This window comes from Pogoniulus pusillus, chromosome 39, assembly GCF_015220805.1.
Source record: "Pogoniulus pusillus isolate bPogPus1 chromosome 39, bPogPus1.pri, whole genome shotgun sequence".
Classification (NCBI taxonomy): domain Eukaryota; kingdom Metazoa; phylum Chordata; class Aves; order Piciformes; family Lybiidae; genus Pogoniulus; species Pogoniulus pusillus.
In genome coordinates this window covers 221,614-236,587 of record NC_087302.1, presented here as the reverse complement: position 1 = coordinate 236,587, position 14,974 = coordinate 221,614, and the positions used below count along the sequence as shown (strand labels likewise).

General features: G+C 58.9%; 1 protein-coding gene across 6 annotated transcripts in view; it reads right to left on the bottom strand.

Annotated features, from left to right (window-relative positions):
* KIF21B (kinesin family member 21B) overlaps window positions 1-14,974 on the bottom strand; it is a 40,504-nt gene that overhangs the window by 8,749 nt on the left and 16,781 nt on the right. For 4 of the 6 annotated variants that reach the window (XR_010308842.1, XM_064173919.1, XM_064173918.1 and 1 more), the window contains 27 exons: window positions 14,786-14,935; window positions 14,450-14,584; window positions 13,905-14,072; window positions 13,285-13,400; window positions 12,518-12,713; window positions 11,991-12,180; window positions 11,848-11,911; window positions 11,173-11,397; window positions 10,817-10,898; window positions 10,248-10,368; window positions 9,748-9,939; window positions 8,976-9,175; window positions 8,698-8,805; window positions 8,241-8,309; window positions 7,761-7,990; window positions 7,216-7,363; window positions 6,932-7,126; window positions 6,094-6,195; window positions 5,802-5,967; window positions 5,469-5,529; window positions 5,088-5,145; window positions 4,418-4,623; window positions 3,833-3,907; window positions 3,570-3,683; window positions 2,875-2,913; window positions 1,022-1,158; window positions 595-775 (listed from right to left, as the gene is read on the bottom strand). Coding sequence is in view for 5 of the 6 variants with exons in the window: in XM_064173919.1 (XP_064029989.1) it covers window positions 595-775; window positions 1,022-1,158; window positions 2,875-2,913; window positions 3,570-3,683; window positions 3,833-3,907; window positions 4,418-4,623; window positions 5,088-5,145; window positions 5,469-5,529; window positions 5,802-5,967; window positions 6,094-6,195; window positions 6,932-7,126; window positions 7,216-7,363; window positions 7,761-7,990; window positions 8,241-8,309; window positions 8,698-8,805; window positions 8,976-9,175; window positions 9,748-9,939; window positions 10,248-10,368; window positions 10,817-10,898; window positions 11,173-11,397; window positions 11,848-11,911; window positions 11,991-12,180; window positions 12,518-12,713; window positions 13,285-13,400; window positions 13,905-14,072; window positions 14,450-14,584; window positions 14,786-14,935 (3,728 nt within the window). In the remaining variant the exon portion in view is untranslated. The remainder of the gene's footprint in view (window positions 1-594; window positions 776-1,021; window positions 1,159-2,874; window positions 2,914-3,569; window positions 3,684-3,832; window positions 3,908-4,417; window positions 4,624-5,087; window positions 5,146-5,468; window positions 5,530-5,801; window positions 5,968-6,093; window positions 6,196-6,931; window positions 7,127-7,215; window positions 7,364-7,760; window positions 7,991-8,240; window positions 8,310-8,697; window positions 8,806-8,975; window positions 9,176-9,747; window positions 9,940-10,247; window positions 10,369-10,816; window positions 10,899-11,172; window positions 11,398-11,847; window positions 11,912-11,990; window positions 12,181-12,517; window positions 12,714-13,284; window positions 13,401-13,904; window positions 14,073-14,449; window positions 14,585-14,785; window positions 14,936-14,974) is intronic. The other 2 variants (XM_064173917.1, XM_064173915.1) reach the window with 1 other exon arrangement.

Genomic DNA, 14,974 nt, shown 5'->3' with positions numbered 1-14,974 from the left:
TGCTGCCTGCCCCCGCGCGAGACTCCTTCCGGCCACAGGCCAGGCCACGCCCACTTCCGGTCTGCAGCCTATAAGAGCCAGAGGCGCTTCCGGCTCGCCCTGGCCAGCGGCTCCGCTCCGCGGCCGAGCCTGGCAGCTGCAGCCACCCCCTCCACCCGGGCAATCCGTCGCCAGCAGTCTGCTTTGGAGTATATTTCTTTATCTGTTTTCCTTCCTTTCTGCCTTTGCAGCTCCCTTACCTTAGCTGCCTGTCATTTGTTGTTGATGTGTTTCGCTTCCAGAGCCGTGCAGGTCTGTTTGCTGTGGGTGTCCTGAGGCATCCTATTACTGTTATTTGTTCCACTGGGCTCCGTGGCTCCAGGAAGCGGAACCAGAATGTGTGGCCAAAGTGCAGAAGTCCCTACAAGCCCACGCACCCCAGGCTCCCTCTCAGCCTCCCTGTTCCCGAAGGATGCAGCACAGTAAACCGGCACTAGATCGGCTGGTACTAGGCTCTGTCCCCAGCCCCAGTAGGTCCTGGGGATGGGATTTTGCCAGGTCAGAGATGCTCAGAGTGCCCAGGATCCCCTGCAGCTGTTGCTGCCTGCCACATACGTGAGAGTGCGGATGCAGCGGGCAGAGTCGCGGATGTCCCAGACCTTGATGTAGGAGGTGGACACGGTGAACACCAGCCCCGTGTGGCTGCAGTACTTGATGGAAACCACATTGTTTGGGTGACCCTTCAGGGAAGCGATTTCTTGGCCTGTCACCAGGTTCCACATTTTGCAGCTCCGGTCTGCAGGAGGAAGAACATTGCCAGAAATGCCAGGCTGCAGGAGTGCCACCTCTAAGGGCATGGTGGGTTGAGGGCAATGCCCCTTCTGAGCATTCCCTCCCCCCCCAGAGCCAAAGGAAAGCACCAAGGCAGTGCAAGGCAAGGCTCGATGCTGAGCGCAGGAAAGAGGGCCAGGAGGAACCATCCTCATGGTGCCTGGCACTTCACATGCCAGCAACCCCCACGTGCCCCCTGTCCATCACACACCTTTGGAGCCAGTGAAGAGCAGCTCGTCGGTGGCATCCAGGCAGAGTACAGGCTTGGTGTGTCCCTCTGCCACAGAGACGCACTGCAGTGGGGCCGTCCGGGCGTTCTTGGTGCCACCCACAGGGTTAATGATGCCCCTTGCATAGGAAAGAAAGAACAAGCATGGTGGAGTGTGCAGAAGGGCAGCATGCTGCCCAGGGGCAGGGGAGAGTGAGAGCTGCCTCATCCCCAACATCTTCCACCACCTGGTAGTGCTGTGGGTCTCTCCACCTGAACCATGGTCTGACCATGGGTCTGCCTGGAAGCCCTGTGGAGCTCCCTGGGGTACCCCTTGTCTAGTGCCTCTGTCTCAGCAAGACTGAGAAAGGGAGAGCTGCCCAGGGCCTCTCTGTCCTGCTGAACCCCTCATGCCTGGCCAGCACAGACCCAGCTGGCTGTGGAGCTAACTGCACCTTCTCCAGCCTGAGGCTCTGGGACAAATGTTTCAGGGTACAATACCCAGCAGCCTTGGAGGCTGTCAGTCTGTGGCTGGTGACAGGGTCTCACTCCTCTACATAAGGCCACCACAAGGGTGAAAAGAGACAGAGGCAGCATTTGCACCCAGCACCGCTATTGCAGTTGCTGTGGGAGCTCTGCACCTACTGCTGGCTCTGGGCTGGGGCAGACCTGTCCCTGCCAAACCTTCCTCCAAGGACACCTGATGCTTGTCCCTCACGTTAATTGTGCTCAGGGTGCAGAGGACCAACAGTCCTACCCTTCCAGACCCTAGTGTGTGTGGCCACCAATAGCTCTGCCAGCTGACATGCCCAAAGCAGAACCTCCCTGTGGCCACAGGGCCCTGGGCTGTGCCTGTTCTCTTCTTGCAAGCAGTGAACCTGCAGCACAGGGCTGGAGAAGGGCAGGCCAGAAGCCAGGTAAGGTTGGCACCAGTCATGAGGGCAAACACAGGCTCATTTAATTTGGGCTTGGGAATCACATGCATGTGATCTTTCTTTGTTAGTTGGCACTGCACTTACAAACTCAGGCTGCCCCAGTGTTTGTATCAGTCTCGGGTGACACTGGCTCAGGCTCAAGGTGACACTGAAGCTAAATGGAAATCCTGGCTGCCCAGGGCCAGATGTTGTTGATGGGCTTTGCTGTCTGACTGCAAGCTGCCCAAGGTAGCACAGCAGACTCATCTGGTGCCACCTCCTAAGTTGACCTGTAGAAGCTGAAGGCATGGGCAATCGGAGAGGCCAGGCTGATCTTCCTAAAGGGTGGAGGAAAGGTGGCACCTTTCATGCTGGGAGACCTACACAGGCAGGGGGGTGCAGTGGGACCAGCCCAAAGTTAAGCTTTGCACCACAGCCTGACTTGGTTTCTTCAGCAGAGATCTGCCTACCCACAACCAAGCACCAGGGGAGCACAAACAGGGCTGGGGAGCACCCGGAGATATCTGCCTGGAAGACGCGTGCAGGAGAGCCACACAGGGAGTGCCTGGAGTTGCTTCTCTCCTTCACCGACATGGCACTATGCTGCTAGGGAATGGGAGGGGCAGGGTGGTGTCATGCCAAGAAGAACCCACCAGAGGAGAGGGGGGCATGCTGCCACCTCAAACCAGCCAGAGCCCAGAGGTGAACCCAGGGCTGTGGTTCCAGGGGCTAATCAGAGCAGGGATAGTTTGAACTTGCACCCGAAGGGACAGCCTCAGACACTGGAGGTGGCATGCCAAGAGGGGACAGCACACACAAGCTGGGAGAGAGGGCAGAGCAGCGAAGTGCAGGTGGAGCATGCAGGGACAATGAAGAGCAGGCATGTGAGACAGAGAGGGGGAGGAGAGGAGAAAGGAATAATAAATAGAACGTTGTCTATACCTCAGCACCTCCGAGACAGAGGAATCGCTGTCATCAGACCTAGGGGCAGAAAATTAGGATTATGGGAGAGAAAACACAGGCTAGAAGAGGCAGCAAAGGAGTCAGAGGTGGAGGACTGTTATTGCATCCAAGCCAACGTATGACAGGGGGGAGGAGGAGGAGAGGAGAGGGAGAAAGAAGCATATGTGGAGAACCAGGGGAGAGAGCAGAGGAGCAGGAGCAGCAGTGAGGAACAGAGAGCAGCTCCCCATCAGGGAATAGCAGCACTGCCAGCAATGCTCTGAGCTGAGGGCAGCTACCCAGCCTGCTGCAGGGAGAGGCTGGAGCAGCATTTGTGGGTAGGTGCCAGTCTGTCAGCTCCCTGCCAGCCCACATCCCACCTCACCCCATCCTGCTCCACAGCCTTTTCCAGCGCTCCAAGTCTGGCACCACCCTGTTTCCAAGTAGGGCTCATCCTGAGGCCAGAACTGTGAGCTGTTAGAAGCCTGTTCAGGAGTGTGCACACAGCAGGGAGGACAGGTCAAGGGAGCAGTGTGGCCCTTGCAGAGCTCCCTTGTGGAGAGGAGCACAGAGTTGAAATGGTGGCAGGAGGCTGCCTGGAACTGCCCTGGGTCCTGTGCTCCTACACCTCACTGCAGGACCTGGCATGTGCCGTTTGCCCTTCACCCAGACCCCTCTGCCCCACCAGGGCTTACTTGTCCAAGGCAGAGCCCTGGCTCTGGTTGCTGGTCAGACGAGAGAAAACGTTGCGGTCATTGCGGGGTCGTGTGGGTGGGGAGGAGGGAGGTGTGAAGCCAACGTCTGGAGGCCTGAGCCAAGAAGGATGAGAGGGACACACGTGAGCTGTGAACTCTTCACCTGCCAGCAGCCTGGCAGACCAAGGCCCAGCAAAAGCTGGTCCAGCCAGCATCTCTCCCCACTTGTCTGGGCCACCCAGCCTCTCTCTGCCCAGGCTTACCTGGCAGGCTGCCCACGGTCATAGGACTTCCTCCTGGTCAGAGGCGAAGTGTCTGAACCACGAGACTGCCTGGGGCTGAAGCAAGGGGAACAGAGCTGTAAGTGCCTGGCCCCACCACCCTGCTCAACATCTCTGTCCTTTTCCAGCAGAGCAAATGGACCTGCCCTGGAGTCACAGTCCTGAGATCAGAGTATGCCTCAAGTCATCCCATGAGTGCAAAGGCCTTTGGCATCCCAAGAAGCCCTCAAGGCTGATAACTCACAGCAGGGGGTTGGAGATCCTTGCATGTCCTTTTTTTCCCTTCTCTATCCAAGAGAGAACATCAGCATACTCCTAGACAATCTCCAAGCCCCTCTGGAGAAATCAGCCACTGCTTGCTCCAGACAAGCCTGGATAGAGGCACGAGTGCGCTCAGCCTTTTTGCTCTCCGGCTCCAGGGCAAAGTTTTGCACTTGCTGGACCATGCCCCCATGAACCTTCCAGCACCCAGGGCCCCATCACCCTGAATCTCCCAGCACTCAGGGCTCCAGCACCCTAAGTCTCCCAGCACCCAGGGCCCCAGCAACCCCTGCTCCCCCTGCTCACAAGGTGCTTCCTCGCGTGGGCAGGCTGATGGTGCGCGACACTTTCTCCTTGTAGTACGGATCTCGGATGGAGAAACTGACCCCATCCTCTTTGATCTCCATGAGGGATGCCAAGGACTTGGTGATGTTCTTGGTGGAGACATCCAGTGTGGGTCCTAGACACTCAGCTGACACTGCCTTCATCTGCCCTGACAGCTTGGGCTCTCCCTAGAGCAAGGCAAAAGGCTCAGGCACAGGCAGCACATGGGAAGACAGGCAGCAGTCAGAGAGCTGTGGGGTGGAAGCACTGATGGCCTCTGACCACAGGAGGTTGTGTTCCCCTGGCCCCTGCTGGCATGGCCACCACACTGCTGGCTCTCCATACTCAAAACAAATGTGCTAGCAGGATAACAGCTCCACCTTTGCCCACAATGGATGCAGCCCTGCAGAGGGACCTCTTTGGTGCCTGCTCCAAGCTGGTGTTGGCTGATGCCGTGGATGTCTCCCAAGCCTCTGGTGCTTCAGAGGAACACAGCAGGAGGTCTTGGTTCCCCCTTGCCTAGGGCTGACCCCACCAGAGAGCAGCCACACTTCCTTAGGCAAAGGCTGGTTCTGCCAGAGCAGAGGCCTACAGCACTGCACAGCAGCACCTCCCTGCAGCCCTCCCATGCCCTGCGGCAGGCCCAACTGACCTTGAACTTGAAGTCGTCCTGGCTGGCTGAGCCCTTCATGGTGAAAGACTGGGAGATGCTGCAAGGAGAAGGAAGCACAGATGGATCTTCAGTGCCAAACTCCTTACAGAGAACTGATTGCCACCAGTCCACCAGATGCCTTGGGTCACCCCCTTGCTCCCCAGCACTTTTTCTCCAAGTGATGACAGTCTTCACTCCCTGCTGGTGTCTAAGAGACATCTCTGCTCCCCTCCCCAGGGGCTGGGAGCCACAGGAAAGCTGAGGTACAGCTTTCTTCATCTGAGTCCACCTGTGAGATCCCATGGGTGGCACCTGACATCCTGCATGCTCATGGCCTCCCCAGGCACCAGTAGGTCAGGCAGAGCCAGGCTGGGTGCTCACCTCCCATCTGAAGCCAGGCTGAACTCCGAGACCTCCTCATCTGTGCTGGTGTAGCCATTCTCTGCCGGAGAGAGAGAGCACATCAGCAGTGCAGAGGGATCCCGGCGTGCCAGACCCCATTGGAACTGCACAGAGGAGAAGGCAAGCCCAGGCAGCTGGCAGGGGGTACCTGCTCCTCGTCCCCATTGTGTGGTGGACAGAGCACATGGCCCCTTCCCACCAGCACCCTCAAGGCAGCTCTGGACACCCCAGTCCACACCACGGTTTTTCAGGAAGGGGTGGCACGGGTGGGCACCTCTCCTGGCCCATGGATGCACCAGCCCTGGGTCCCACCTTGCTGGACATTGTGGATCAGGGCCTGCAGCTCCGGGTGGGACTCAGCCTTCTCCCGCAGGGCATCCAGGAGGGCATGGTTCTGTGAGGAGTTGCTGGCGTCTGTCTGCCGCAGCCGCCCCTCCAGCAGGCGGATCTGGGCCTCCTTCTGTGCCACCTGCAGCCCCTGGGGAGGAATGGCCACACACGGCCTCAGGTGGGTTCCTAGGGTGCCCACAACTCCCCACCCTGGCACCATGCTCCTCTCCTAGCTGTGAAAACCTCCTCGTGCATCTGGGTCTGGATGCGGCACCTTGTCAATAGAGGCCTTCAGGAAGTTGTCCAACAGGAGCCGGGCTTCAGCCAGGGAGCAGGAGCTGATCACCACCGAGGTGTCCGTGGAGTCCAGCTCCTCCTGGAACACGGAGGGAGGGGTGTTGGATGCTGCAGGAGTTTTGCTGCTGGGGGTGGGGTGGGCAGAGCTGGCCCTCCACTGCCCTGCCAGCACTGCCTGGTCCCAACGCTGAGCCTCCCCAGCCTGCCCAAGTGGCTGCTGGGGATATCAGGCCATGGAGGTGGCCAAGGCAAGCTGAGAGGCATCTGTGCTGCTGCAAACATCCTCAACTAACCTGCAGACACCATCCCCATCCCCACAGCAGATCTTAACAAGCATTCCCTTCTGCCCCACTGAGCTAGGTGACAGCTGGCAGCTGGTGACAAGCAGGGACAGCACACAGCCTCCAGCCTGGGCTGCAGCCACCAGAGGGGAGCTGGTGCTGCACAGCATCTTGGTGGTGTGCCCAGTGCCAAAACCAGACACAAAGCTTACCAGGTTTCTGCTGGCCAAAAGCCAGTCCTAAGGCATGTCCCCAGCACACAAAACTCCCATGGGGATCACCCATGGGAGGATGGGGGCTGAAGCTGGTCTCTAATCCCAGAGTGATGGGGGCACAGGGCACCAGCAGTCTGTCCATGGACACACAAGGACCCATCTGCACTCCACAGGTAACCCCCTAAGGAGAAGTGACTGCATGGGTGCAGCCCCACCAAGTGTGTGACGCATGGCCCGGAGGACTCCAGGATGCCCAGCCTGGCTGTGCCCAAGGATGCCCTTGCCTCCCAGGGATGCTGGGCCCAGTCCAGCCACTCACCTTGGTCTCCTCAATCTGCATGATGGTGGCCTGGCAGTCAGAAATGCTGTCATTGATGTAGTCGATGTTGGCCCCCAGCACCTCGATCTCCTCGTTCAGCTCCTGCAGCCCCTTCTGTTCCAAGGGGCTCTCTGCCTGCAGCTTCGCCCTCTTGCCCAGCAGCGCTTCCTGCAGCAGTGCCAGCTCCTCGCGTTTCTGGGGGAAGGGGATGGGACGTGGGCACTGTCAGCACAGCTGCCCCCCTGCCCTGCGCTCACCACCTGGCCCTCGGTCCCCACAGTCACCTTGATGAGCCGCTCCATGTCAGCCTCCAGGTTGACTATGGTCATCCTCTGCATGACGATGTCGAAGATTCGTCGCTCCAGGGACTGCCACTTGAGCCGGGCAGCTTTATTGAAGGTCTGGCTCGTTCCCTTCTTGGGGAACTTCTTCCTGCAGCCAGAGGGGAGAAGAGGCAGATGGGTGAGCAGCTACACCATGCCTGGCAAGTTGTGCTTGCCCCAGAAGGATGCCTGGCCTCTGGCTGGTCAGGCGCAGAGGAAGCATCTGCATCATGGATGCATTGTCCAACTTTCCTGTCACCCCCTAGCGACCACAGATGGGCCCAGCAAGGTTTGTCTCATGGCTTTCAGTGCTCCTGGAAGACCAAAACTGGGCTTCAGCCCAGGGGACAGTCACATGCTGCTGGCACAACCTGACTCTGGGGCAGTGGAGTGTCTCAGGCCACATGCACCATCTGAAGCTGGCCCTCAATTGCTGCCACCGGCCAAAAGCTTGACACGGGATCCCTGGGATATGCCATCACCCACCCACACAGCCCTGCCCTGACCTGGTGGGTCGAGTTCCACTGGCAGGGGGTGAGGGGTCTCCCAGGAAGTTGTTGATCTTCCTGTTCCATTGGCGCACGATGCTGGACACTGAGCGGGCACCGGACTCGGGCTCGGAGGAGGTGGTGCTGGCGGAGACCTCTGCGCCCGAGTCCAGCATGGCTGCCTTCTGGCCAGGCCTGCCCGTGCCCCGCTCCGACATGGGCTTGGCCAGGCGGCGCAGTGCCGACACCTGCCCAGAGGAGGGAGGAAGGAGAGGGTGTCAGGCAGGTGTCCCCAGCTGCCACCTTCACCCTCAGGGCCCAGCGCAATGCCTCTGCTGTCTGCAGCCATTTCCTGCCTGCTTATGGAGCCACACAAACCCTCCCACCCTGCCCCCAGACCTGGCACTGTCTGTAGTATGGAGAGGGGCTGTGAGCCAAGCACTGGGGCCAGGACTCCCAGGGGCACTGGGTCACTGTGGAGGCAAACCTGCTCCTCACCTCTTGGGTTTTCCTCCGCAACACAATTTCCTGCTGGCGCTTCTGAGACTCCAGAGCCCGGATCTGAAACTGCAGGAGAGGGACTGAGCTTTGCGGGGCTGCCTGGGCACCCCAGCGATGGGCACAGCCCTGGGGCTGCCACCACCAAAGCCCAGGGCTTTTACTTTGGCATAAACAGTCTCACTTCTGACTTTAACAGCAAACAGGTTTCCAGCCCCTGATGGCACATTGTCCTCAGAGCATGGCAGACAGCTCACAGCATCTCCCCCAGCCACACCAGGAGCCCTTGGGACCACTTCAGCCCTGCTCTGCCAGGGCTGCACGGCCCCTGGTGAGGCCATGGGTGCAGCAGGGCCCCAGGTTTCACTGACAGCATCCTGTAGAGCCAGAGCAGGACAGATATCTGATCCCAGCCAGCCCAGCTCCCAGCTGCACAGAGACACCTGCCGGCTCTCACCTCCTGCCGCCGCTGCTCCTTCCTGAGCTGCGCTATCTCCCGGTTGCGTTTCGTCTCTGCCAGCCGCCTGCGCTGCTGCTCCTCCCGCATCTGCTTCATCAGTGCAACCTGGCACAGGGTGGTGCCAGCTCTCAGTGCGGGCACTCAACTGGCCCAGGACACCCACCCATCAGGCAGGCAGATGTCCTGCACTTGCCACTGGGAGTGGCAAATCTCACTTCTGAGCAGGGAAGCAGTCCCGAGGTGGGGATGCCTGCCTGCCCTGGCATATCCTGTACCTTGGCCTTCTTCATTTCAGCCACCTCTGCCTGCAGCTTCCTCAGCTCGCGCTCGTAGCGTGACTGGTTCTTGAGCAGCCTGGCATGCTCCTTCTGGGCTGCCTGCAGCTTCTGCAGGTCCCTGTTCATCTCCTTCAGCCGCTTCTCATAGTCCGCTTTGATCTTGTTGGCTTTCTCCTCTGTGTAGCACTCCATGGTGCCTGAGGGAGCAAGGAAAGGGCTCGAAGTGGCCACACACTGGGCTCCTCCTGCACCTACACACCTTCCCTGGAGGCAGCAGGCACTGCTCAATCAGCATCTCACCAAACTCCTCCCTCACCCGTCTGCTCTGGTCCCATCACAGCCTGGAGTCTGTCTGGGGGCACCCACTGTAAGTGATGGGTTAAAGCTCAGTGTAGGATGGGGACAGCGGGTGACAGTGCAGTCACTGGGCTGAGAGGAGCTATAAAGCTAGGCTGATCTGCTGAGCCTATGGATCAGCTACACCACTCGGCTCTGGTGTCTTCACATGTTCGCCCAAGTGTTTCCACATCTCGTGTGGTGTTCAAGAACAGAAGAGGCTTTGCCTTGCAACCTTTCCAACCACCTCTCCACCTGACTAGTCCTGCTCCCACAGCAAAACAAGCAGTCTTGGGATCCCAGCGACTCAGCCACAGGCAGGGGAACAGCAAAGCTCTACCAGAGCCAGCAGTACGAGCAGGCTCAGAGTCAGCTGGGCAGGATGGGGCCTGGTGCTGAGGGGATGGGACCCCGCGGGTGAGGCTGTTCTCACTGAGGTTCTGCAGGACGCGATCCCGCTCCAGCTGTGTGTCCCGGATCTTGTTTTGCAGCAGGATCAGCTTCTCCTCGTACTGATGCTTGAGGGTCTGCAGGCGCCGCTGGCTGTTCTCCAGCTCATCAATCAGCTTCTGCTTGATCTCGATCTCACAAGTCAGATCCGCCAGGTCTGCCTGGAAACTGACGGCTGGAGGCCGATGGAAGACAGTCAGTCTGGGAGGGGTGGGAGAAGCATAGCTTCCATGGCCCTGCTGAGCCACAGCACAAAGAGAGGGCACAGGAAGTGATGGGAGCCCACAGCTGGGGAGCAGCTGTATCCCAGAGAGCACTGGAGACTCCCTGCAGCAGCCCTGGTACTTTGTCAAGCCCTGCAAGAGAGATGTGGCCAAAGTCTCCCAGCAGGCTCCCCCCTGCCCAGGACCAGAGCTCAGTGCCATGAGACACCAGAAAATGCACCCCCATAACCTGGGCTCCAGGCATGGTTCCACACTTTACCCTTCTCCTCTGTATCTGAGTCTGAGTCCACCAGGCTCTCTTCGCTGCCTGAGTCCTCATCTTCATCATCATGTCCATCCTCTTCCTCACAGCCACTCTCATCCTGTTCCTCATCCTCCTCCTAAAAGACGAACCTCTAACTTCAGCTTGCAGCACAGCCTCACCCTTCTCTCTGCAGCTCCTTCCAAACCTGAGCTCAGCCTCCAGCTATGGGCTGCAGCCTCCTGTCCCGCAGCAGGATGCCCATTTCTGGACCCCTGGTGTGCCCTGTTGAGCAGCAGGTCTGTGACCCATCCACCCTTGCATCCATTCCCTCCCAGGTGGGTAGCACTGCATCGCCCAATCCTTCCTCACTTTTGCTTATTGAAACCAAGCCCAAAAAGATGTGGACTCCACAGCAGGGTTGGCTGGGGAGCATCCAGCCCCACCCTGCTCCAGTATAGAGTTCTCAGCTCCATGACCCCTCCAGCCCGCTGACAGGGCCAGGCTGGGCATAGTTCCTCTCCCACTTGGGGCAGTGACAATGCTCTCCACACCCAAACACTTGTGTGAGTGTAAAGCCTGCTCACCTCCTCTGCCTCGTTCTCATCTGTCTCCTCCCCATTGTCCTGCTGCAGTTTCTGTCGTTTCTTAAATGCTTCTTTCTCAGGGCTGGGGTAGAGCAGAGCAGTTCTGATGAGTGCCATCATGAAGGAGCCTGAGGATGGGTCATCCTCCTCCTTGTCTCCTGCTCTTTGGCCTTTAGGGAAAGTTCTCTGGGATCACACAGAGACCACCACGGGGAGGGGAATGCAGGCAGCTGGACTTTGTCTTGGTGCTCAGGCTATAGTATGGCTGGGGGAAGCAGGACACCTGACCCCACCCAGACGGACAGACAGGGATCCCCAGCCTCCTCCTTTCCACACCATCCAGCATCTGCCTTCACCTTTTCCTCTGCTGCCTCCTCTCTTTCTTCTTCAGGCGCTCCAGGTCCTGCTTGGCCCGCCGGAGGACGTCGGAGGCCTCAGTGTCCAGCACCGCCGCTGGGCTGCAGAGCCCAGGCAGGGCTGGTGCTGGGGACAGCCCCGTGGCGTAGGGCGGCCGGGCAGAGACCCGCGAGAGGCTGCGGCGCAGGGACTCGTTCATGGACTCGCTCTCCAGGAGCTTGGTTCTGGGGAATGGAGACAAGCTGTGGTCAGAGGGGACCTCCCTGTCCCTGCAGGGGACCTTGCCTGGTTTTAGGATGGTATGAGCCAGGCACAGATTCAACACAAAGCTGCCCCCTGCTAGTGATAAGAAGATCAGGATGCCGCAAGACAGGGTCCCAGGACCACACAAAAGGCTGGGATGGACCCAGCTTTAGGAGTCCAGTCCCTAGGAGACACCAGGCACTTCCACCAGGGTCTCCCCCTCCATCTGTGACCCCACAAGGGGCAACAATGGCCAGAGTACTGTCTGGCACCAAGGCTTCGGCTCCCACAGCCCCAGTGTAGGCAGTTGTTACTCCACCAAGGCTTAGGACTCACCCCAGTGACACTGGAGGCAGGGACATATAAAGCCACACCTGGGCACCCACTGGTTGAGGGTCCCAAGTGATGCCCTAGCTGCCATCCCAGCTCACCTCAGCTCTTCAATCTCCCGGATGTAGTTCTGGATGAGGGTGCCAATGGCTTCATTGCCATCACCTGGAGGAGCAGAGGCACAGGTGGATCACAGCATCCATCTGAGCTGACCTCACCATGCAATGCACTCACTCAGCCTCACCTGCCTTGGCCAGCATCAGATTGGCCTCTTGGCTCATGAGGTGCGTGACCCTGCTGTTGATGGCGTCGATGGCCTCCTGCATGGCCTTGATGCGCATGCGGAGGGCACTGTTCTCCTTCTGCAGCAGCGCGTTCTCGCGGAACAGGTCGCTGTACCCCTCCGAGCCGTCCTCCAGCATCACCCGCTTGCCCTGTGGAGACAGAAGAGCGCTGCCACACGGGGGCCTGCCACTGCATCCCTGGGGACAGACCTGCCCAAAGCCCTGGCAGAGGCAAATCTAAGGACCAGGAAAGCCTGAGCTCAACAGGCAGAGGGTGAGAGATGCTTCAAGGCTTCTGCCTGCCTTAGCATCCCCAAGAGACTTGCCCAAGGTGCTGCCTGGGGCAGGGCAGGACCTGACCTGCATCTTTTCAGCCTTCTGACCTCTTCTAGCAGCAGAGGCAGAGGACGGTGGGCAAGTTCAAACACAAGCAGGGAGGCTTACTGCTGCCTCCATCCCACCTCTGCAGGTTCGCTCGGGCACTCACTGCCTTGTACTCCATCAGCTCCATCTGCAGGCGGGCAATCTCTGCCCGCAGGGCACTGATCTGCTGACTTGTCTTGTCCTGGTTCACCACCACCTTGTTCTTGATGTTGCGAGCCCGGTTGGCATACTTGAGTGTGTTCAGGGTCTCCATGAAGTCCCGGTCAGATGGGCTCACACAGGCAATCATGATGGTTTGGCTGGGGTAGGTGAAGGTCACAGTGAAGACAGCTTCCCCCACCCTGCATCAACTTGGCATCTGGGGACCTGGGACCCAGCACAGGCCACCTGCCACCCATCCGATGCCCTTCTGTGTTTTATAGCCAAGGCAGAAAGTGGGGTCAGTCCCCCCAGAGCAAGGGCACCAGCAAGTCTCCACAAGCAACATCTCACAGCACTGAGCAAAGCAAACCTCCACCAGCCCACATGAGCCAGGACAGCTGCACTAGGATGGAGTCTTTGAAGTGGTATTCCTTAAGCAGGCAGGGACTTCATCCTGTGCCAGGCAGCACCACCTGCCAAGTCCCAGGTCTGCAAGGGCTCCAGAGTGCTTGGCACCAGCTGGCTCTCCCAGAGCTGGCTAATTTCACCTGGGACTTAGGAGGAGCGCTTGCAGGTCTTGACATCTGCAAAGTCATGCCCTGCGTGCCAGACAGGACTTGAGCCCTGGTGTAGCTGCTACATGGCTACATAGACCCTTGGCCATACTTGCAGGTGGACAGTCCCTACAGTCCTCTCCCAGAGCCTGACCCCAGCCTGGGACCCCCTTACCTGTTGCCCCCAAGGGAATCCTGCAGCAGGCGAGTGAGCTTGGAGTCACGGTAGGGCACATGGACAACCTTCTTGCTCTGGTCTCCGAGGGCACTGATGACGTTCCCCAGGGCCAGCTACCAACACAGAACAAGGCATCCCCCAAATTCAGCCCCTGCTGAGAACTCAGCTGTCACACAGCCAGCATGACAGGTCTGAGACATGAGGGTGCTGTGGCACATGTTTGAGGTGCCAGAGGTGGCATGGGGCTTCCCTTGCCAGTCTCAGCCTTCCCCCTCCTTCCATGGTGTGAGCCTCTCTTCCACACATGCTGAGGAGCAGCATTGAGCCCTGGTGTTTCTTTTAAGCTCAAGTAAGCAAACCTCAAGCTTTAGGGGACTTGTGCCCCTGTGCCTAGTTGGATGCCTCCCCACAGTCCTGCCCTCAGCAGCAAAGCTGTGCTCTCGCTGCTTGTATTTTGGATTGTTCGTATTCCTGCCTACAGGGCCAGGTAGCACAGACTCCAGCAGAGACAGCAGCAACCCCAAACAGCCCAGAGAATCTTCAAGCATGACTGCCAGGCTCCCCCAGACAGGCCCTGCCTCCACCCTCCCATTGCACACCAGTGCCCAGGGTCATACCAGCCCACAGTTGATGGAGATGCCCTCCTTTGCTCTCTCGCCAGTGGCACCTGTTCGCTTCAGCCTCTCTGAGCCAGCCAGGTCTACAAAGTGAAACTTGGCTGTGAGGGTCTCATAGTCTGTGGTGGGCTGGGCTCCATCCAGGGGGCTGAGCACCTCCCCGTTCACCTGCAGCCAGGCACAGAAGGAAGCAGTCATCAAATTGGACCCAGAGTGTGCAGGAGCATTCTTGGCTGCACCCGAACAGCAGCAAAAGCCTCAGCGTTCACTTTGTGCATCCAGCTCCTCAAGGATGGGGAAGAGGATCCCAACAGCAGCTTGCTCTTGGCCATCCCTTGGGCCAGACAATCCCTGCCTTGGCTGGGGCTGTATCAGGGCAGAGCTCAGCTGGCAGTGGATGCTGCCAGTGGCTATGAGTGGAAAACAGACAGACCAAATCCAGTCTCTCTTTGCAAGACTTCAACTGCTGCCCCCTTTCCAAGAGACCCCCGTGTGCTGCCTGGGTATCAGGAACAGTGGAGCCACGAGGCAGAAGCTCATCTCACCAGCTCTGGGCGGGGGCACACTCTCATCTGGCACAGGTGAATGGTGAAGATGGCATGGGAGCGGGAGCTCTGCACGTTCATCTGGGTGCTGGCAGTGGTGCGGGACAGAGCTCCCTGCTTTAGGCACTGGATCAGCTACAACGACACAGGGCAGGAAGAATGAAACTTCAGTGTCCTGGGGAGTCAGAGCAGCATCCTGCTGCAGCCTGGCAGCACTCCAACCTCTTCTTGCTCTGTCCCATCCCCAGGAAGATCTCCTCCTTCTCTAGTGCACTCCTGGTTTGGCAGGCACCCAGCTGCCATCCCTTCTCCACGCCTGCTCCATTGCTCACCCACCTCATCCTGTGAGCTGATGAGGCGAGAGGTGACCCCCGTGGTGTAGATGCTGCCAGTGGCATCCTCATGGATTTTGATGTTGGATTTGCGGTGGCGTGCGTCAGGGTCGCGGGCACTGTCAAACAGGTCCAGGATCTCCTCGTTGTAGAGCTGAGCAGGGCAGAGGTGGGTGCAGGGTCAGCAGCAGTG